Source organism: Python bivittatus, unplaced genomic scaffold (genome assembly GCF_059951505.1).
Source record: "Python bivittatus isolate LINGU-HERP-01145 unplaced genomic scaffold, Pbiv_v1 ctg000610_np1212, whole genome shotgun sequence".
NCBI classification, from domain to species: domain Eukaryota; kingdom Metazoa; phylum Chordata; class Lepidosauria; order Squamata; family Pythonidae; genus Python; species Python bivittatus.
This window is the reverse complement of record NW_028277088.1, coordinates 48,128,934-48,151,925: the sequence shown is the minus strand read 5'-3', so window position 1 is coordinate 48,151,925 and position 22,992 is coordinate 48,128,934. Positions and strand designations below refer to the sequence as shown.

Sequence of the window (22,992 nt, the reverse complement as noted above, 5' to 3'; positions counted from 1 at the left end):
TGTTTCCTTTGGGCTTACTGTATTGCGTACCAAATAATTGTGATAATAGATAATATGTGGTAATAGAGTTCATGACTGTTTCTATAGTTTCTGAATAGAGATTGGCAGAAAAAGGCGCTCTTGGGAACATTAAGACAATGGCTTGATGCACTGAAGACTAAAATATTAAAAGATCAATGTTCTGTGATTTCTGTTTAAAATCAAATATGGTACTTTGGTCTTTGCACATGTGCACATGGAAGAAAAGCAAAAGAGAATGAATGAGAAAGACATTTACGCTATTGATTTTAGGCAAGTATTTGCCTCCAACTGCACTGAAACCCAATGTCCCTGGGATGAATATTCATAATTATTATGGTCCTTTCTTCTTCCCTCCAACGGTCCCTCTCTCCTGCCTAAACACAAGAATCTCTGGGACTGGTAATTCTGCACAGCTCCCTGCTTCTCAAATTGTGACATAGTTTCACTGTATTAGTACCTCCTCTGAAGGAAGAGCAACTCTCTGTTCAGAATACATCTTGTTCTAAGGTTAGCATAACAATAATTAATTTAACAAAAAGTTACTGACTGAAGTGTGCTAACCATTATAAAATTGGATTTTCTCTATCTTATCCCAGCCATAGAAAGCAATTTATGGAGAATTTTTTTCCATAGCTAATGGTTAGACAAGGTACTCCTATAGCTAATAATAACATTTCAATGGGAATAAGGGAGAGAATTAATATAATAATTCCTCTTAGGTGTGACTTTCTATTGCTAGATACCCTAGAAGTCACTGAATGTACTATACATGCTATATATTTGCTATTATTATCATCAACATTTATTGCTTATAGTAAGTAGAAGATTAGAAAAGAAACATGTATGGGTAACTACACTGAGATGGTCTGCTAAAGAAAGCAGTACATTTGAGTTTCTACCTTTTGTGAGGGCATTAAAAGAATAAAGTCAGTGTTAGGAACTTGACAGCAACAGTAATATAATCAAAATATCAGTCATGCTTGTATATGCACTACAGATGATAGACTATGCAAAGAAGCTAAAATGTTTTTTCCCTGTTTTTTGAATACTGACATTTGAGATGTCAGATTTTTACCCATATTGGTGTATTATTTTGCACACAGACTACTTAATTTATGGTACATAGTGCTGAATGACAATGTATCTGTCACATCTGATAAAATGGACTGTAACCCATAAAATATATGCCATAATATATTAGTTTTAATTTTAATTTTAAAGTGTCACAAAAAGCTTTATTAAATTTGCTGAAAAACTTAACTGCTACCCTTCTGGCAACTATTTCAATTACATAAGTACTATATTTCCACTGTGCATTTATACATATAAATTAGCATATCCACAACACAATGTCTTGATTGTATTAAGATATGATGCAACCAGTGTAAAATGGTACATTGTAATTTTGATTCTTCTTCTGTTTTTCAGACTTTGAGATTCAATTTCTGATCTATTCACATAATCAGTGACTGAATCAAAGATCAAAATGAGTTGGAAAAAAAAAAGTCAGTTCACTTCACTGTGGGGCAAGCAATTATACCTGTATTCCCCTAATATTTTCCACAACAAATGCCTGAAGTATGCAATGAGTACAGACTAGCAGAAATGAGAGTAATTTTTAGCTTCCTTGCTTACATATTTCCTTGTAACTCTTAGGAGTCCATCATGAATACTTTATGCCTTTACTGTGGGAAGCTCTAATAGAATCCAACCATTGTCATTGCTATCACTGTTATTATGATTATTAGAAGCAGAATCCATGAATCAGGTCTGAAATATTATATGTTATTAATATATACCTTGAGATCTACCCAACCCATATTCTGAAATATGTAGGTAAATAGCATCATTTGTGTGCAAAATACTTTATAAGAATAAAGGTCTCTGCCTTCAGGAGCTTAACTATAGCATAAAATAGAAAGCATCTCTAATATAAGGATTGTTATTGCTACGAAGTATACAGTTATATAAGAAAGCACATGGATAACACTTATAATTTCCCCTGAAATCTGTAAGGGGACTATTATTTTAAAACAACAGCTCTAAAGTAATTACTGAATCTTGATTAAATTACAGATGTATTAATTCAACTTGGTTTTGTTTATCTTGATTGGTAACAACTGTGAAGCAACCGATAGCCTTCTTCAATATGGATTTAGGAAAAAACTATCATGGTTGTCCATGGGACTGAAATGGAACTTATTGTGAGCATTTTGACCAGCAAGGCACAGATTCTACTAGAGGCCATACTTTGCTCAAACATTCATATACAGTAGCAATAACAATCACTTTAAAAGATGCATTGCTAGAAGAATATGTATTTTGGAAAGCTGTATACCACCACCACCACCCCTGCATATTTTAGGGTACACTATGGCATGCAGCATACAAAAATCATATAAACAAGTATGGATTTTCTAGCTTTTCTTAATCCAGAAAATTGGATGGAGTGCAATACTATATTAATATTTGTGATACCATTTAGACTGCAATCTACATCTTTCTTTTTAATGGAGTGGATGGTATCTTACCCTTAATCAGAGTGCCAAACTTTTGTGGTGGCTTGAAAACATTTAATGTGGCAAAATCAGTCTTCTAGATAACCTACTATTGAAATAAGAATATGAAGAGAACGGTCTTCCTCTGGTCTTGCCCATTCTGCAAGTTGCATTTGTAAATATACTGCCTTTGAACATGGAGATTTCATGAAGCATAATGGGAAAAATTATTGAGATTTCTTTGCATGCCCCATGAAAGACAGGTGGTACAGCCAGTCATGTAATAATAGAGAGGGAGCAGGAAATGGAGGGGGGTGTAATTATAAACTGTCATCTATCTTGTATGAAATGTTTTGCTTTAATTATGCTTATCTACGTATAATGCTTGTGAGATGTTTTATGTCTGTCAGCAGAAATAATAATAAATCAATCAACATGTATACAAATGTTACCAACCAAATGTCAATAGCAGGTGCTGTATAACTTCCATAGCATTAACTGATCTCAGACCTCAAAAGATTCTGCTGTAATGGTCACAAGAACTCAATGAATTACTGCAATCTGATGATTGCAAATAAATAGGATGACACATGAGAAAAACCAGGACTGTACTTGTTTGGGAGATATGTCTGGATTTTCAAGGAAAAATAGATTGAGCAAATGGTGCTAATAACCGGAAAAAACATCTCCTCTCGGTAGTGAAATCATTTTTGAGTTTAGCACAGCGATGATGCTGATGTGATGTTGGTGCAATTTAAAGTTAGTGCTTGTTTCCTTTGGGAAACAATGGAAAAACAACCCACAGGGTTTTTTTTTATTACCAGAAAGGGCAGAAAGATTTTCCGTATCAACAACAGCATTACATGGAGGGTTTGGTTCAGTCACAGTTTTATATTTCTCAGTAGTACATTCATAATTACACACACATACACACATACTCTGAATATACGAACAATACTTGCATATTTTGACCTTCCGTATGGGAAAGAGGCTACAAAATGGACCACAATGTGGTGCCAAAAACTTGCAATACACATATCATGGAAGGAGACTCACAAAAATGACAAATGCACTCTTTCACTGACTACTTTTCCATTTTCCACTGCTGGCAGTAGGCCAAGAAAACAAGAGGCCAAGAAAACAATCCTGGCCAGTTGACACCCCATTCAGTGAACTGCCTAATCATCAGTCTTTAAGAATACGATCCAGTTATCTAGTCTAGTCTAACCGTATTACCTGAGGATAGAGCTTGGAGATGCTGACATTTCTTCAATACTACTTGTCAAATCATTGGACCTTTAATTCCAAAGGATGAAATTCTGTATAAGCTTGGGAGGAAATAAGCCTACTAGGTTATAATAATGGTTCTCCTGATGTGGCTGAACTACATGGTTCTTCGCCATTTACCATGCTGGACTTGTAATTCAGCAGCATCTTCAGGGCTACAGGTTCACTATCCTTGGCCTTGGTCTACTGGGATTTAAGTCTCAGCAGAGGTGCTCAGCATTGTGTGTTTACTTAAACCGGATTTTAATAGGTCTGTGAAAAGCAAACTGTCTAAAAAGTGCCATATGATGCGTCATGTTTCGGAGAATAAGTACAGACTGTGCAGTATCTATATCTATATCTATATATCTATATCTATATCTATATCTATATCTATATCTATATCTATATCTATATCTATATCTATATCTATATCTATATCTGCACTCAATCGTGATGCCTCTCTTTAGGATTTAGTTAAGGCAAAGGAAACCAGGGAGGCTGCAGACCACTAAACAGAAGATTGTACAAAGAAAGGCAAAGACACTCACAGAAACCTCAAGGCCCCCTTGTATCTAAAGTACAAGGACATCATACTTCACCCATGAGAATTTCATAGCAAACTCAGAAAAAATAACTTTCTACATAGTGCTAAAGAACAAGGATAGAAACAATGGCAGAGAAAAACAGGAGAGTTCCAAATAGAGAATGATGGCATGCATTCCCCCCTCCCAATTAAAAACCATGAATGAAGCAGGGCGATACACCACATCTGAAACCATACCATTGTCTCTTCCATATCATCCTCAGTTTCACTCCCCAACACTCCATAAGTAGTTTAAAGGTATTCCTAAATAAACTTTACTTTTGCCAATGTAAAAACACTGAGAGTAGATAACACTTGAAAGGAGAAAGCCGCCTGAGGCTCCAGAAAACAGCATTTCTTCCTTTCCTCAAGACAGCCTAAGCTGGTATCAGACAATGTTCCATCCATGATGCTAATGTATGAGAACAAAGGCATATGAAATGCTTGCATGTGATTAAATAAAGAAAAAAGTTCAAAATGCAACTTAGCAGCTTTTTAAAATACAAAATGAAGCTCTTGGTCTCCTGCTAAGTGAATCTGCTTTTAGTTTTGCATCTAGGCACACCATTTTCTTCTGCTGGAAGCAGTATTATGGGATAACTTACCAAACTGTAATGGAGAAAGCTGATCTAATGATTTCCTCTACTGATTGTGTTAAAGAACAGAATCTAAAATAATTCAGGGAAGGAAATCAAAACATCTCCACAAAAAAGGTTGTAATAGTTCTATCTACTCATTATATCAACATAAATAAATATATTGACAGTTTATATTACAATCTCTTTGGAAATTAACCCCACTAAATTCAGTATGATTTACTTCCAAGTGAGGTCTGTATAGGATTAAGCCATTAGCTGATGATGTGGGGGGGAGGGGCAACCTATTCTTTTCTTACATGAGAAGTGGAAAATCTGTGTAGCCTTCCAGATATTGATTGATTGATTGATTGATTATGTTCCATCAACTTGTTGATTCTTAGCAACCACATAGTTAGAATTTCTCCATAACAATCTGTCCCTAACTTGGACTTTCAAGTCTTCCAGTAATGCACTCAGTGCCACTGTAACTGAGTTCACCTGCCTTGCTGCTGGTTGCCCTCTTCTCTTTCCTTCTACCTTCCCCAGCATTAGAGCCTTCTCCAGAGAGCTAAGTCTTCACATAATGTGTCTGAAGTAGGATAATTTGAGCCTGGTCATTTGTGCCTGGACTGAGAACTCTGGACTTTCTCAATGAAATTTCTTCAACGATTAATTTATTTCTTTTCTTGGCTGTCCACAGTATTCTCAGAGTCTTTTCCAAGACCAAAGTTCAAAAGCATCAATACTCTTTCTATCCTGCTTCTTCAAAGTACAATGTTGCTGAAAACCAAATTCCAGCAGCTCCAGCCAATATGGCCAATAGTGAGGAATGCCAGGAGCTGCCATTCAACAATAACTGAAAGGCAACAGGTTCCTCATCCTTGACTTACGTTCATAACTACACCTCTCTGTAGTTATCAAATCAAGACAAGCTTTTCACAGCAGGATTTCAGCATCAGCTTTCCCCTCCCCTACCCCCATTTTCCTATTCATATTTATCCTTCATCAGTAAGTCTGATGAACTTGAACATTTGCATGTTAATTCTGAGATGGTCTTAGTTTACAGCATCTAGCTGACCTTGATTGATCTGACATGCTAATCAGTGTCAGTCCTAGTTAGTACTTGGATTGGGTACTGCCTGGCAATTACAGGGCTATTGGCTAGATTGAGAAGTTGAACAAATATCCTGGAAGTACCAAGGTGCCAAGAAAACAACTCTGTTAGATAGGTGTGATTGAGAAGAGGAGGAAGATATTGACAGATCATTGAGATGCACCATAAAGACATTTTTACTTTGCCCTATTAATGTAGGGTCCTTTACTAAGGGGATGCCTTCCAGATAATTTCATTACAACTCCTATCAGCTGCAACCAATAGTTAGGATTAGTCAATGGTTAGGGATGATAGTTACTGTTGGCCAAAATATATATTGAGATTGTGTTTAGATTAATGTTTTGTCATAAGGAGACTTACTGAGTCAAGAAACTGATTGTTGGAACCTGTGGTGAGACATAACAAAACAGTTTATTCCTTCTCTTTTTGGAAAGTCCTGCATGCAGAAACAAACACTTTGGGGCATCCTGTCCAGTTGAGCTGGGCATCAGGCATTTGTGGATGAGATAGTAATGGAAGGAGTTTCAGAGGAGGGAGATAATCCAAGATAAAATGTATTTTGGAGCTCTGTGGTGGGCATAGAAGATCTGCTGGGACTGCTAGATTTTTCCACCAGAGCTCTGCTTTATATTTATCCAAACTTAATGTGTGAGTGTTGTGTAGTGGTTGGGATTTTGGACTAGAAATATAGAAGCTTGGATTCAAATCACCACTTGGCTTTAAGGTTAATACATGAGCTTAAATCAAGTTATCTCACTGGAGCATAGTGAGGATAAAATAGAACCAACAAATCACATACTTTGCCCTGGGTTATGGCGAAAAATAAGATATACATTTAGTAAATAAAAATAGCTGCAGAAATTTTCTTCATTCTCTTGCATTGAAGATTGGAGACCGTCAGTGCTATATGTACTTGTGATGTGACTGTATGAAACATGGATATTGTGTTTTTATCAAACTATGATTATAGATTTTTGAGCCAGGACATGAGTATTCTGCTGGCACTGCATTTCTCTTTAATCTAACCCTAGTTTTCCTTTGTTCATAAAGAAACATGTCAAAAACATCCCAAAATAGGGAAGTAAATTGGCAAGTTTCTGCAAGTTTTTAGCAGCATAAGTTGGAGAAAAACAGACCAAGAAGCACTGGGAAAGGAGAAATAGGCCAGAACATAGTCTCCATTTACTTGAGAATACACCTCAGTGAATTCAGTGGAGGATGTGGTTGCTGAGTAAAAATGTCTAGGATTCTATTTTAAACATGCTACTTATTATCCAGTATTGGGAAGAACGGGAAATGTAACATATTTCTCAAGTATATGGAATTTAATATGAATGGTATTTTCTCTTTTAGTCGCAAATGAGACTGGAGACAAGAATGCTCGTCCCCTGTCACGGTTTGCTCGTAAGTAGTCTAGCCTTTTAATTTATTTCCTGAATGTTAGTAATAAATATATATTGGAAGTCCAGACTTTTTAGAAACAAAGCCACAAGTCCTAGAAGAAAAGCCTGGCAATTCTCCCTTTCTCCTGATATTTTAAGGCGTAATCATGATGATGGTTCCTGCTATCTTTCCACTACTTCTACTGGCAGAAGTCAACTGTCCAGCTTTACAGTACAGATAATTTGAAGAATTTGGAGGATAGTCCCCTGGCTGAAGATATTTTCCCTTGAAGGTCTTGGACTGTGGAGACCCTCATGTGATCTCTCAGTCTGGCTCAGAAGGCCAAGGAAAAAGTCCTGTCATTCTTCTAAGCCTCCTCCTCTAGGATTCCTGTCTTTGGGCATGGAATTCCATGAAGTGACTGTGTGCAGTTGTTCCATACAGCTCAGGTCCCAGAGAAAAGGGCTTGGAAGAATGGTGATTGATAAGGAGTTGAAGTTCTAGAACATTCCTGTTACATCATCTGCACTCTTAGAAGTCATCCTGAGAGGCAATTGTGGCTCAGTAAAACATACTTTCTCTTTTTTGAAAGACTGTCTAATCCACATCCAGCAAGTAGGGAATGCTGGGCACTGAAATGCCCTTTTCATAGTTGAATGAGAATGAGAAATGCCAGGACACCTGATTCCAGCTTTTGCCCATATGGAGACGTTTGCTTATTTCTTTTTACTTTGCAAAACTTTCCACCAGTAAGTATGCATTTGCAAATGCAACTTTCACTGTTTTTTTAGAAACAGTTTTTAAACAAAGAGAGGTAAATTTACCACCTTTTGCTTAAAATAATGAATTGGCAATGTGTCAATGATTACAATAATCGGTATGCTCAGTGCGAGCTCCGTGATCAATAGATTTATACCAATGGATGCAATATTCCCACAAAGTCACATGGTGGCAGTGTAACTTAATTTTAAACACTGTGGGCTTGTTAATTGTATACAGAAGGCAAATGAACAGAGGATTAACTTCAGTAGCTCACTGAGGCCTTGTGTGTGTGTGTGTGTGTGTGTGTGTGTGTGTGTACATTCTGTAGCCCATCAGGATCTGAGGAGATTTATTTTTGAAATTGGGGATACTACATACTGAAATTGTCACTCAGAGGAATAATAAAGCCAAAGGCCAAGTGGTTAGAAGTTCTGCGGATTTCTTTCTACACCAATCACATTTGATAAGCAACACACTGATCCACATAATCTGAAAATAAGATTTTGTAAGTTACATGAATGTGAAAGAATGCACATTATAGTCAAAATTCTATACCTGAATAATTTTTCCAAAGACCTGCAATCCTCAAATGCTGGAGCCTACCAGGGTGCCCTCAGAAATCTCCCTTGGCATATGCCAAGGTCTCTGCCCAATTTGACTTTTTACTTTATAATATTAAAAGAAATTTATAAAAAGGAAGCTGGGGTGCTGCAAAGCAAAGAACCTGTCACCAATATCTTCTTTATTTCCAAGCATGCCAATGGCCCCATAAGCTCCATAACAATTATGAATGTTTTGTTTAGGTGTACTTGCCCAAGAAAAGACAAAAGGAGGCTAGATAGTAGGGAGTATCCTGTGGAAGGAGAGTGCTGGATGGGATGGCAGTAAACATCCAGGTAAACTAGTACTGTATACTCATCTCAAAAACTAGTTGGCCCTGTTTGAATTCCTGAAGAATCAAAGCAGGAAACCAGCGCTCATTGTATCTCATTCTGTGTGAGGGCTCTGAAGTATACACTCCCCATCCAGTTTACAACCTCAGTTAAAGCTTGGCTAGTCCCAACCTGATAGTATTCTCAATTCTGATACTTTTCAACTTGAGTATCATCTGCTTACTGTACATGGACTGCTTTGAAAACCACTTTTTGTGAGCTATCACATTTTTTCTCAACTATTTTAGCTGATTTTTTTAGAAGTCTTAATTCTGCTATTTTTCAATAGGCTGTGCATGCTGAAATCTACCAGGAAAAAAAAAAATCTTCTACCTCTATGGCCTGCTTTGAATAATAACCCTCTAAGGTGGAGGCCTCTCTCCATCACATTTCCTAACTTGTAAGGATTTGGTGTACCAGTTCAAGAAAGATGGATTTTGTCTAAGGAGTATTTTTGAAATTCAATTCTGGAAAAAAATCAATTGTGAAAAAAGGTTGTAGAGCTTAATGCAGACTGAGTTCCATGCATGCAATTTCTGTACAAATATTGCACGCCTTCAACCTAAATGTTATCTTTTTTCTCCTTTCCACAAAGTTTGACATATGAGTTGTTTAAATTATTCCAGTTAGGACTGAAACAGAACAGCTTATGTCCTGTCTGGGTTGAGCAGAGGTGAATTTGGATGGCAGTGAAATTCTCAACTGCCATCTATGTCTTTCCCATTCATTCCCATTGCAAGAGGCCCTCTCAGCATTTCCTGAAGCAAAAATATCTGAACGGTAATTGCAGCAATGGAAGGCCACCTCTCTGGATAGGAAAGTGAAGCGATTTCAAATATTGCACATCTTATTCCTGGAAAAGCAGGCAGCTACATTTCACACACTTCAGGCTTATGTGGAACTTCTAAATTGTAGTTTTCTTGAAGGAAGCATGTGCTAGGGGACCTGTCAAAGATGACTGTCAGGTTAAAAAATGTACTCCATCATGCTTATGATATAGTTTTATTGGTTTAACTGTCCAACTTTTGCAAGTGTCCGTACGAAAATATAAAAGAGCATGTATCCCCTAAAGTGCTTGTGAATACAGTGAAAGATTTTCACTCAACTACTGTATTAGGAAATATATTGAAAAATGTTATTCTACTTTGTCTTTTAAAACTCCAATCCTTCCACAATAGAAAGGGCCAAAATTATGGTTCCCCCCTCAGTGATGTCATAATGCCCTCAGCCACACTGTGGAGGCTTCTGAAGCCAATTCCCTACCTCCTTTTTTTTCTTTTCAAAGAAATATGTGACTTCCATCTGCAAGGAAGTTGTGCGTCCCTCTAAGTTCGGAATCTTTAGCCTCCCTGATACTGCCCAATATCTATGACCGCTGACTGTACAGACTGGGGCTACTGTGAGTTGAAGAACAGCAACATCTAGAGGTCCACATAGAGGGTTATTTTATGAATTTAATGAAGTCCCTTCTCTTAGCCTCAAAGGGAAACAAAGCAGACAGAATGGTTGGGGCCATCTGACATCCTTCACCAGATCAGTTAAAGACAACAGTTGCATTTGCACAGCATCCCATAATTAGTTTTAACTATGTTTAGGTTTTTTTTGTGGCTTCACAAGTCAAGGAAACCTAGTCAATTTGATCAATGTAAGCTGTACTGCAGTGTGTGAACTCCGAAACTGGTTTAATTTATTCACCAAGTTAAATCTGTTGGTCAATCCAGCCAACTTTACTGGTTGTCTTTGGCCCCGGAAGTGATAAACTTTCATGTAGAAGTATTAACATTTGCTTTGTCTTCTCTTTTATCTATCCAGGATCAAAATCTCAGAACTGCCTGTGGAACACCATTTTTGGTGGGCTTACAGGAAACCTCAAGGAAAAACAGAAACCAACAATCATCCACGATCCAAGACCTCCTGAGGAAATCTTGGCAGATGAGTTGCCTCCAGTGGAAAGTCCTGAAGCACTAGTGAAAACTTCATTCAGGTTTGGTGGATAACACAGATGTACATATCTTAATATGGAATTTCCTAACTTTCTGGGATAACCAGAATAGTAGAGATTACTCTCTAGAGTCTTTCAAAAAGTGCTAGAACTACAAATTTTACAAATGCTAGAAGACTATATTTCTAGTTAAAATCTAGAATGCAAATGTTATTGTGGCCATTCCTGATCTTTATAAACCCTCATCGGGCTTCCCTAACCTGGTACCTTTAAAAAAAAATGGGGCTACACTTCCCAAAATTCTCAGATAGCATGGCTATTGGAATATGCTCTGTTGGGAAATGTAAGAGGATACCTTTACTGGAAAACCATTATGATGATGTTATGATGACAGCTTTGTTGAAGGCAAAGATAATCAGTGCAGTAATAACATGCAGAGAGGAATGAGAAACTACTGTGAACCCTGATTCCAAAGCAGTTTTAAAGTCATACTGTCAAATTTGGTGTGTGTGTGTGTATGTATGCATACACACACACACTCACACACAAACACACTTTTGTTTTGGTAAGTGCATTTTGCTACTAGAAGTATATGGTACATGATGATATTGTAATGATCAAGTCAAGAGTTAGAATGTTCCTCTGCTGCCTTTACAATTTTATAGCCACAGAACCAACATATCTTTATTAAAATATCAAAGTTTCTTCTTATTGCAATTGGTACTATTTCACATTCTTTTAGCATCAGTTTTAATGCAATCCAGCATCAGTGGTCCAACACAAACATAATCTTTTGAGAAATTAAAATATTAAAATAGATCTGAAATTGCTTGTTGTTTAAGTTGCTTCCTTAAAATTGTTTTTATAGGAATAAAAAGGTAGTTGAACTCACGTTCTGGCAACTTACGAACATTTCCTATAGTTTTGCCACTGTTTCTTCTGGAATTTTTTTTTTAACGTACCTATCTATTCTACAAATGTAGTATTACCTGGAAGTTTCTCATCCAAATAGTATTCAGGGATGAGGCTGCTTAGCTTTGTAGGAACTTAGGATAATTTATCTCTTCAAGCTATCCTGGGTGTCTCGGAAACCGACCCTGTCTGTTCTGTCTGTCTTTTCTCAAGGAAGGATGCAGCAGCCTTTGTTGTTGTTCAGTTGTTAAGTCGTGTCTGACTCTTCGTGACCCCATTAACCACATCGAGCCAGGCCTTCCTATCCTTCATTGCCTCCTGAGGTTTGCTCAGTTTCATGTTCACTGCTTCAGTGATGCTATCTAACGATCTCATCCTCTGCCGTCCTCTTCTCCTTTTGCCTTCAATCTTTCCCAGCATCAGGGTCTTTTCCAAAGAGTCCTCTCTTCGCATTAGGTGGCCAAAGTATCTGAGCCTGAGCTTCAGTATCAATCCTTCCAATGAGCAGTCAGGGTTGGTAATTTCCTTTAAGATTGACTGGTTTGACCTCCTAGCAGTCCAGGGGACTCTTAAGAGTTTCCTGTAAGCCCACCATGCAGCAGCCTTACGGAGTAGCAGATAAAGGCTACGTTTAGGTGCTCTGGAGTGCCTTTTTTGCTGCTGAATCCAAAATATTCACAACATTGCTGGTTAGTGTTTGGATAGGAGATCACCATAAACATCAAGGCTGTAGGCTAGATTGGAAACTTTAAAAGAATCTGGAACAAGGCAATGGCTTCAGTTATTGGAGACTATTATTTTCAATAATATATACACATGTGCGCTTTTATCCAGTATAGATTTTTAGACAGTCTTTTTTGGCAGATAAAGTTCATCATAAAACTTTAAAAAATTGTGAAGTGTAACTGTTCTGGTTTGCATACTGCTTTGAAAAGTAGGAATTATTTATATAATGAACAGAGTAGCAATCAAATTCCACAAGAGAGTGCCAAGCAATATTTTAAGTATATAATACCTTGATACTTCTACTTCCATTCCTTCTACTATTTCTTTATTTTTCATTCAGATTTCCATCTCTCCCTTCAATCAGCCTCCAGCAAATGTTTTTGGCTCCTACATTTTGTATAAGTATATGACTCTGATCTCCAACATTTCACTGTGTTCTTTTCTGGGATTTGTGAAGAAAAGGAATACTCCGGGGAAGAGCTCCTAGGAGCTAAAGAAAGGATGTTCTTGTGATTTAGAGAGAGGAAGACTATTTTTATCTCCTTGTTCTTTGGATGCTCTTAGGCAATTGAGGCTAAAACTTTCTCTGAGATTGGAGGAATCCCTACACTTTTAGCCTTCCAGAAGGTTATGAAGACATGGCTTTTCCCCCAAGCATTGGGCTAGGATGAGGGTTGAGTCAGGAGGTTGGGTGGGTGCGGTGTTGTTGTTTTTATTCTTGTTTTTACTTGTTGTTGTGAGCCACCTAGGACCATTATGAGATAGGCAGCCATGTAAGTTCTTTAAATGAATAAATAAAGATGTTAACCTGAACACAGAAGGACCTATCTCTGAGTAAATATGCAAAAGATGTTGAGTGAAACTTAGGTTGGTGCAGCAAAAAAGAGAAAAGTGATGAAGCCACTAATGAATGATGATGGCAATTTATTCTGTAATGACATATTTAGATGTAGGTGCCTGTATTAGTTATCACCCCAGCTATCAGACAGGATGAATTCAATACATTTGCTGGAAACGCAATCTCTATCTGATGCAGAGTAGGTATGCCTTCAGTTCCAGAAAGAGGTGTTGCCTCTTCAATCTTCCTTTGCACATATGAGCTCCTGAAAATGAGACATGAAACGAAATAGAACAGGAGACCATTAGCATTATTCGTGTGGTATGCATTGCCCAGGTGTGGAATTGAAGAGTTGACTCACTGGATGAAACTATATATATAGCTGCAGAATTAAGAGTCTTGTAGATCAAATAATTAGAATATTTTAAATTGATCTTTTAGTACAGGGTTCCTCAACCTTAACAACTTTAAAATGGATGGACTTCAATTCCCAGAATTCCTTGCTTCATCTCCTTGCTGGCTGGGGAATTCTGGGAGTTGAAGTCCACCCGTCTTAAAGTTGCCAAGGTTGAGGAACCCTGTTTTAGTACCTTTAAAATCATTCACATATACAGTAATCTGTGAAAAGCCCTTTCTAAATGAGACACTGATGATGTGCAGGGCTTTTGGTATTAAGTGTTTTGGGTTGTTCCTCTTCACACTTAAAGAGTTCCTAAACCATGCAATGATCCAAATAGTATTTAGCATTTGGATGTCAATGTAACTTCTGCCCAGACTATAGCACATTGACTGGGGATTAGAAGGGTTAAGAATTTACAGTGGCGGTGCTGGGCTATATGGCCAGGAAAATATTCCAGGTTGCACCATTCATTTGAAGTGAAGCTGGTGAGTTTAATCCTTGCTGTTCTGATTCAAAACTCTCTATGAAGTCCCATTTTTAGCTTATTTCTATAAAGATGTGGCATTCTGCCAATAATGAAAGGGAAAAAAGGCATAATTCTTTACATAGAAGATGTAGTGGGGAAGGAAGAAAGGACGGTTACTGGAATCAGTGACTGACAGGTCTGCCTTCAAACTAGAGCGACTCTTGGAATCAGGCAATTGCTAGTTGTCCTAGTCACATGTCTTGGGGAAGATGGAATGGATGTGGAGGGGAAAACCTTACTTTTAATGTTTGCTTCAACTCAGTATTGCCAAGTCTCTCATCTTGAGCAATTGGGTCATGATACTTTGTAAACTATATAAGCTAAGTGATTGGATTAATAACTATTTTATTTTATGGATAAAATAGTCTAGTATTCTCTTATTTTTCTGGTCCAACCACATATAACAGGTGCACTACATTCAGGGAGGAGCATAATACAGGTAGTCCTTGTTTAGCGACCACAATTGGGACTGGGAACTTGGTTATTAAGTGAAGCAGTTGTTAAGCGAAACTATGACTGTGCTCATGATCTTACTTCAGCCCTCCTTTGCTTTACAGACATGCAAAAGTAGTAAATGTGAGGATTGGTCATAAAATTACTTTTTCATCACTGTTATAACTGCAAACAGTTGCTAAACAAGGTAGTCGCTAAATGAGGACTACCTGTAATTCCATATGATCTGCTTTGCCACTCAACAGTCCTGTTTTCTATTTGGCCATTATGTTCTTTATTATATCTTTGCTGCAATTTTCATATATCCTGACTGCAACATTCAATTAGTTCTACCCTGAAGCAAAAAAGTTATGAATATGTTTTTTAAAATAAAAGATTTTAAAGGTGCCTCATTGAGGCTTATACTTATTTATAAGGAATCTGGAATAGCTTGTTCACTCCTAATAGTCTAGATTCCCTGAAAATTTGATCCTATTTTGATGAGAACTGTTTGATTTTTTTTCTTTATTTTTGATAATGGGAGGGTAAAGGCTCAAAAGCTGGGTATCGGGTAATTTACAAAACAAAAACAAAAACAAAAAAACCCAGATCTACATACATATGTATTCATCATGTTATTCCATTTTGAGGTATGTAATGTTATGTAAAGTGCAGAAAAGGAGTAAGAAATAATAGTCAAATAAAATAAAAGGCATGAGATATAAGAGAAAAGAAAATGCAGTTAAATCTAGTTCATACCACCTGCATTCATTATGTCTGTCCATATATTTCTAGCCTTGCAAATCATCCTTTCTTCTACCATATCTGTATAACAATTTATACATTACCTTTTGTTCTGCAAACTCCTCTCATCTCTCTTTCTCAGGATTTAATCTATTCCATCCAACCATAACTTTCTCTTTGTTCCCCTTCTCAACCTGTTACTCTTCCTTTACATATGTGTTTTGCAAACAGATCTTCATTAATTCTATCTACATTTCAAATCACACCAGTGACCTTTTGTACTGACTGCTTGCTTTTGTATTTAATCTACATTCAGCACTCACTCATTCTTTACTCTCTTTTTGTTTCACCAGACATCCTTCTTCATAAGTTACCCATTTCCACTGCATTCAGCTTCTTTCTGTTTCTCCTGACATTCCCAACTCTCACTTCCGTGTGACAAAGTAGAGAGAAGCATGCTTTTCTACAGTCATTATTGCTTCTTTTGACTAACGCTCATTTCTCACAACAGGCAACATACTACCCACTGGTCATTGATCGAAATAAAGATTGACTGACTGCTACCCACTGCCTTTCTATTAGCATCTGGACTTCTTAAAATTTCTTTGCCATTTCTCTGTCTTTAGTAAACATCCTACAAGGACAAAAATTTGTCTACTTGCTTTAGTTTTTCACCATTTATGTATAACTTCCAGTAGTTCAAAAGCATCATCTGCATACAAAAATACATATATGTTAACCAACCAAAACACCTCTAAAGTTACCATCAGCATTTTTTATACATTTATCCATAAATACATTCAGCATTTACATCTCACAGTTAAGGGAACATCACACAGTATTGTTTTACTCCCTGCTCCATGTTCAGCCGTTCTGTAAGTATTCAATTTATTCTCAAGTGTGCTTTACTTCCATTATACACTGATTTTATCACATTTAGCAACAAATCTTCAACTCTGTACTCGCCCACAGTATTTCATAATTCAGACCTGGTCACTCAATCAGCCACTTTCTAAATCCACAAATATATAATAAATATTCTTTCTCACATTCATACATTTCTGAATGACTTGCTAAAACAAAAAGTCTGGTCTGTGCATTCCTTGCCTGGCATAAAACTACACAGTGCCTTCCAAATTTTACTCATTGTTACCTTTTACTACCTTTACTACCAAATTTTACTCATTGTTACCTTTTACTACCTTTACTACCAAATTTTACTCATTGTTACCTTTTACTACCTTTACTACCAAATTTTACTCATTGTTACCTTTTACTATTTGACATTTTTTCAGTTACACCATCCATACCTGCAACTTTACCATTACTGACATTATCACAAAAATTATTTCCTTTTAATATTTTTTTTCTTGGACAAAAACTTATATTGCTCCCCCCCCCCCCATTTATACTCTTCAACATGTCGCTCTCAATGCTGTACAAGTCTGCACAATATGCCTTCCATCATCCCCTCTCTTCAGTGTCATCACTTTTAATTCAGTTTACTCTGCAGGAGTCTCCTTGTTTATTCCTTTTTACACACTTCAATTAAAAAAAAAAATCCATTAAAATTGTTCTGCATTCTCTCTGCCTCTTTTAATCTTAACCTTTCATTGCTTTCATAGCAACTATCTTTTTCTCTGCATATACATTATACAATGTGTATATAACTTTCTCTCCTTATTTTTTGCAGCAATCATCCCCTTACATTTTTCTCATATACATCCTCTTTCACTTTATCATGCCACCAAATAGCCAGATGTCAACTCAACTATGGAGACCAGACCAAGAAATCAACTCCACCAGAAGACTAAAACTATTCTTATTAATATTGGCTATAGTAACATAATCTTTGCCTCCTCCCCCTCTTAAACTCAGGTGAATTAGGGAGGTCTCTCTCTGAGCATTCTTTCTGCATGTTTTGGGCTTAAGACATGTTTTTCTCCTTGTTACTTTGGTAACGAATCTTGCATATCTCTATCAAGGTCATCTTCTTTACACTCTATACCATGTGATTAGACTTATACTCGACCATGTATCTCAAACAAATAGATCTTTCTAAGCAGACACACAATTATCAATCTCATTCATACTTGGATCTCCAACTGGCCCACTTTTTCTTTCCTCTTGTGTCTCATTGACGTTTATCCATTCATATCTCCTAACAGAGTAATTACCCCACCCAATCACTTTGGTTTAGACCACACATTTATTCCCAATCCTTGTTACTGGTTTTTCTTTTAGTACCATTTACTGGTGTTTAACATGCAGCTGCTACCAACCTATGAATGCTTACTTTCATATGCATTCACAACAATATAGACTTCCAAGATACATTTTAACCCTTTCACTTGTAAATAATTTCATTAATAAATAATTATAAATAAATAATTCACCTTCACTTCCATACATGTATTCATTAACTCCATTCCATAAGATTAGAGTATTTTATTCAAATCTATTACATTCTTCCCCCTTTTTTTTTAGTTTCACAAACAAAGCTATTTTTCTTTTGTTCCTTCATTTCATCATATTCTTTATAATTTACTCTTCTTCCATTCAGGTTGTAAACCTCTACATGCAATGAGTGCATCTGTACAAACTGGTCAAGACTTTCACTAATGCTTTCTTGTAAGGGAGAGAAGGAGCAGACCAGCCTTAGCCATACTCATTTACTTCTCTCTCTTAAAGCATTAAGCGATCAGACTTAGTCAAATGCAATAGCAGCATTTCCTGCTAATGATCAGGTTTGGCACATTTTGGGGAGTATAGCACAAGCATGACCAAAGTCTACCTTTATTCCAAGCAGGCTCACGCTGCTTTATGCAAACTGGGATCTCCAATCTAGAGATTATTTTGCAAGCCAACATACTGTTGTCTGCATCTTATCAGTAGGCGGTACATATAGTATACTAACACTCAGATCATACCTTCAAAATTAATGAGGCCAAGGGGATGACATGCTTTTTCCACTCATCATGCCATGTGAGGTTAGTGACTGGTAAGAAAATGTTCTGGGATGTTCTGGGATGTTCTATGTTATCTCCTGGGAAAGGAACATCTGGAGTGGTGGAGGGTTAAATACTTTGAAGAAAGGTACTTCCAACTACAAATTATTTTGTTGTGTTACAATATACCTGCTATCATCCTAGCCCAGCCATAATAACTAGGATACTGGAGAGTGTCAGGTTGGGGAAAAAGGAAATTAAAATTAAGTTGAACTAAGGTAGACAAGTTTCAAGAATAAGTAGTCCACAGTGGTATAGAGCTGGCAGCCTTTTATTTCCCAAAATTTCTGCTCTCTGTCTCTCCCCACCTCCCCCAGTGTAGAATGAATCTCTCTGAAACATGATAGCCCTTTGGGCTCCTTTCATTACATCATTAGGATTTAAACTTCTGGGACATGGTGATATAATTTAACTCCTCTTCCAAATTCAGTTCCACATTAATGTTAATACCTTTGTGATTTTATTTTCTTGAATAAGAAGAAAAGATTTTTCAGTCTGACAGCAATTTCAGAGTGATGATGGGGGAAAGAAATGACAGATTAACTTCAGATACCTTCCTTAGTGTATCTTTTCCAAGCTATAATTTGGAGAGAAACTGATAAGACAGTAGGAACAAAGAGAGTATGTTTAACAAAAAATAATTATATGCTTCTTGGCAGCTTTATGAAAAATGTTTTTAAAAGAAGAGTTTGTATGTGACGCTGATTCTGACAGCCCATTGGCATTGCCTGTTTGGCAGAGGACAATTGCTTTGTTACTTGTGTGTTTAGTCTGTTGACCTTCAGCCGTGGAATATCTTGCATAGAGAAAGCTACGTGAATGGTGACAGCATGCACTGATCCCAATGCAGAAGAGTGCTTTTTGGATGTTACTACAGCAGATGTATCTTGAATACTTGCTGAATCACCATAACGGGTCTATACCACTCCCTTTACATGTTAAAAGGATGTGTGATGGCATTGGTATAAGTTGACAACAAATGCAAGCAGAAGGAAGATCCCTCCCCTTCCCCTTCCCCCCAGCTTATTTCAAGATTACCAGATCTGGGCTGCCAAAATCTGGGCAACCCCTAGATAGCAGCAAGAAAATGCTGAAGATTTTAATTGTTTGTTCCCATTTTGTGATCAGGATGGTTCCTTGCATGAAATGCTATGTCTGTCATGGAGAATCATTCATCACTCTCTTGAACAAATAGCTGGATCACACATGTCTTGAGAAGTATGGCTGTTAGTGCAACTTTAGTTTCCCCTTGTGAAATCAGTAAGAATCGTTTTCCTGAACATTCTGGTGAGATTCTCCCTCTGTTGGATTTGCTCAGATGACTGTTTCAGGGCTTCCAGTTTGATGATAAATAGTTTATCAACTGGGTTGGTGGTTGAACCAGGAATATACAATTTTCAGCTGGTAAAGAAGAGAAGCTGACACCTGTTAATAAATCTTTTCAGAATAAAATTTAAATGCATGGCTTTATATAACATGGTGCTTCCCAATGCTATCTTCCCAATCAAAAACAAAAACATATCACTATTTGAATTGTGAACTGTCTGTATATTTTTGCTTTCCTTTTCAAGAATTTTTGTCACCTGTTCCAGGATCCAAGCTGTGGGCAGGAAATCAAGTATTTTTTTATTAACCAAATGTATATAGCTGCCCTTCTACCAAAAGAAATTTGGGTGGCATAAATAATATCTGATTCCTGGTACCAAAATCTCTGGTTCAAGGTCTGATGACCACACATGGAACCTGGAAATTAATGTAGCAGGTATCCCAGCTTCAGCTACAATGCAATGCAGTTCAGTTCTCCCAATAAAGTTCATCAGCGTGTTGGTTTTATCTAGGACACACACAGAGTGTTTTGGGAATAATTAAGCAGGTTGGATGTAGTCACTGAGTGATGCCTAGAGAAAATGGGGTGTCTATATACTTTTCAACTGGAATTGCTGAGCCCTATTAAAAAAATGAAATTAGTCAAATTGCATGTAAGAACTTCAGTTTAAATGTAAATAATTTCTTCTGGAGCTCTGACTCCAAGCACACAGCACACAACACAAGTGTGGAATGTCATGTATGTATGTTCTGCTGAACATTTAACAAGGTCATATGTTCAGGCCTCTGGCCCTGAGTTTCTTGGAGGAGAGGCAGGATATACAAATCAAACAGAAGTAATATCTGCACTTTGATCCAAAAAGAAGTACTGTATTTTCTTTCAAACCAGCCATCATATAATGATAATAAATTGCCACAGCACTTTTAATAAATTATTTCTTGGGCATAATTTTAAATTTGTTTTGGAGATGAAAACTTGAGAATATTGGATTGTTATTAAAGAACATCTTTTGAGAATGTCTCTTTTTCTTTACTTACTTTAGCAAATTTGTTAATTTTATAACACCTAATGCCAGCAGTACTTTACTAATTAGCAAGTTATCCGAAAGGACCAGTGTGTACTGAGTCTAATATACATTTCTGTGTGGAGTCCTTGGGGTTCTCTGAGCTTGGTTGTTTTCTTGCAGACGTTTCATTACCTGGCTGGGTAACATTTTCAGTGTTAGAAGGGAGTGGGGTTTGCTGTCTGTTTATTTATGTCTGTTTATAAATGTCCCAGAAACAACTAACAGACTATTACAACCACATGGCATCTCTGTAGCACACAAACCAACTAAAGCCCTCCAAAACATCTTAAGTAAACCAAAAGACCCAGTAGCCCAAGAAGAAAAAACAGGAGTTATCTGCAACATACAGTGTAAGGATTTTAACAACCACTATGTAGGACAGACAGGCAGAAGGCTAGGACAGTGCATCCATGAGTACCAACTAGCAGTCAGAAGAAACAATGAAAACTCCTTAAACTCACAACACATGGACAGACTTAACCATAGTTTCAACTGGGAAACTCTCAGCATCTTAGACCAAGCTAAATCCAAAATCATAGGGGAATTCCTGGAAGCTTGGTACTCAGATAAGACAGCCATCAACAGGCACATAGAGATAAACAGCATCTACACACTATTCAAAAGAGACAATAAAAAAGAAACAAAAGACCAGAACATCTCCTCACCAGCAGTCAACATCCAGATAAGCAGAGATTAACACCAAGATTATCAGCAGACAGACAATCAAGCAGTAAACAATACCCTAATCAAGGAATACCAAGGAGAAAACAACACCTCCACCAACACTGACAGGCAAGTTACTGTATATAAACAGAGATCAAACCCCACTCCCTTCTAGCATTGAAGATGTTACCTAGCTGGGTAACGAAACGTATGCAAGAAAACAACCAAGCTCCGAGAACCCCAAGGACTCCACAGTTCAACCCTGAGCTACATGTATTCTCTTCTACTGGTACATTTCTGTGTGACAGAGAAAAATATCAATGTGACCCTTAGATGATTGGAATGAGATTGGAATCCAGCAGAATATTTTTAGAATATTGCAAAAATCTAAACTAATGTAATTGTTGCGTTATAAGCATGTGCAATTTTAAACCTTTCATGAGTAAACTGTGTTAATATGGAGATTACAATAATGATGATTGTATTAACTTTTCATATATGCTTCATATAATATTATTTATAAGGATGTACCTGCACTCCAAAGCTTATCCCCCAAAGGGATCTCTTGTAAATGTTCAGTGCTAATGCTTAGAGAATACTTGCAAAGGTTTTCCAGTGTTTTGTTTTTATGAGTGCTCTGGTCAAATGTTTATGGCATCCCTAATGGCTTATGGACAATAAGACAAAGAGGTATAGCTACATTTCAGTAAACCTTTGTTTTTTCTGCCAAAAAGACTAATGACTTTTCAGGGGAATCAGACATTCAAAGCCTTGTTCAGGCATTTTGGAAGTGTATGTATGGAAACCTGTTTTCCAATTGTTCAGTGTGATTCCAGATGTGATTCTTTTCAAATCTTCATATTTGGTTTGGGGATGGAGTATGCAGATACACATCACTGAATAGCTTCTTCATACATATAATTTTGACACCTAAATAGCACTCAAGAGAACCAAGTGTATTTTAGAGAAGACTGAAGACCATTTTAGGCATTCATATAGGAACCTGAAGCAGGAGATGATCAAAGACTGTGTGTACGGCTGATCTGATAGTAAAAAGCCAATTTTTTTTTTTTTTTGCCAACAGTGTTAAGTCAGGAACATAATGTAACCTGAAGTTGGTAGTAAAATGATTAAAATTCTCTAATTACAGTTAATAGCTTTACTTGATCTGTTTGACTTTTCAAAAGAGTTTTAGTTTACAATCTTTGATAGAAATGGTACTCCTAAGTCATATATTTGACTTCCTAGTAGCTTATAAAAATAGTTCT

At 37.0% G+C, this 22,992-nt stretch overlaps 1 protein-coding gene across 1 annotated transcript in view; it reads left to right on the top strand.

Moving 5' to 3' along the window:
• The window catches only part of PDE1C (phosphodiesterase 1C), a 238,830-nt gene that overhangs the window by 36,547 nt on the left and 179,291 nt on the right, over positions 1 to 22,992 (top strand). Inside the window, exons 2-3 of the mRNA XM_088149941.1 lie at positions 7,417 to 7,467; positions 10,953 to 11,124. Of these exons, the coding sequence (XP_088006067.1) occupies positions 7,417 to 7,467; positions 10,953 to 11,124 (223 nt within the window). The remainder of the gene's footprint in view (positions 1 to 7,416; positions 7,468 to 10,952; positions 11,125 to 22,992) is intronic.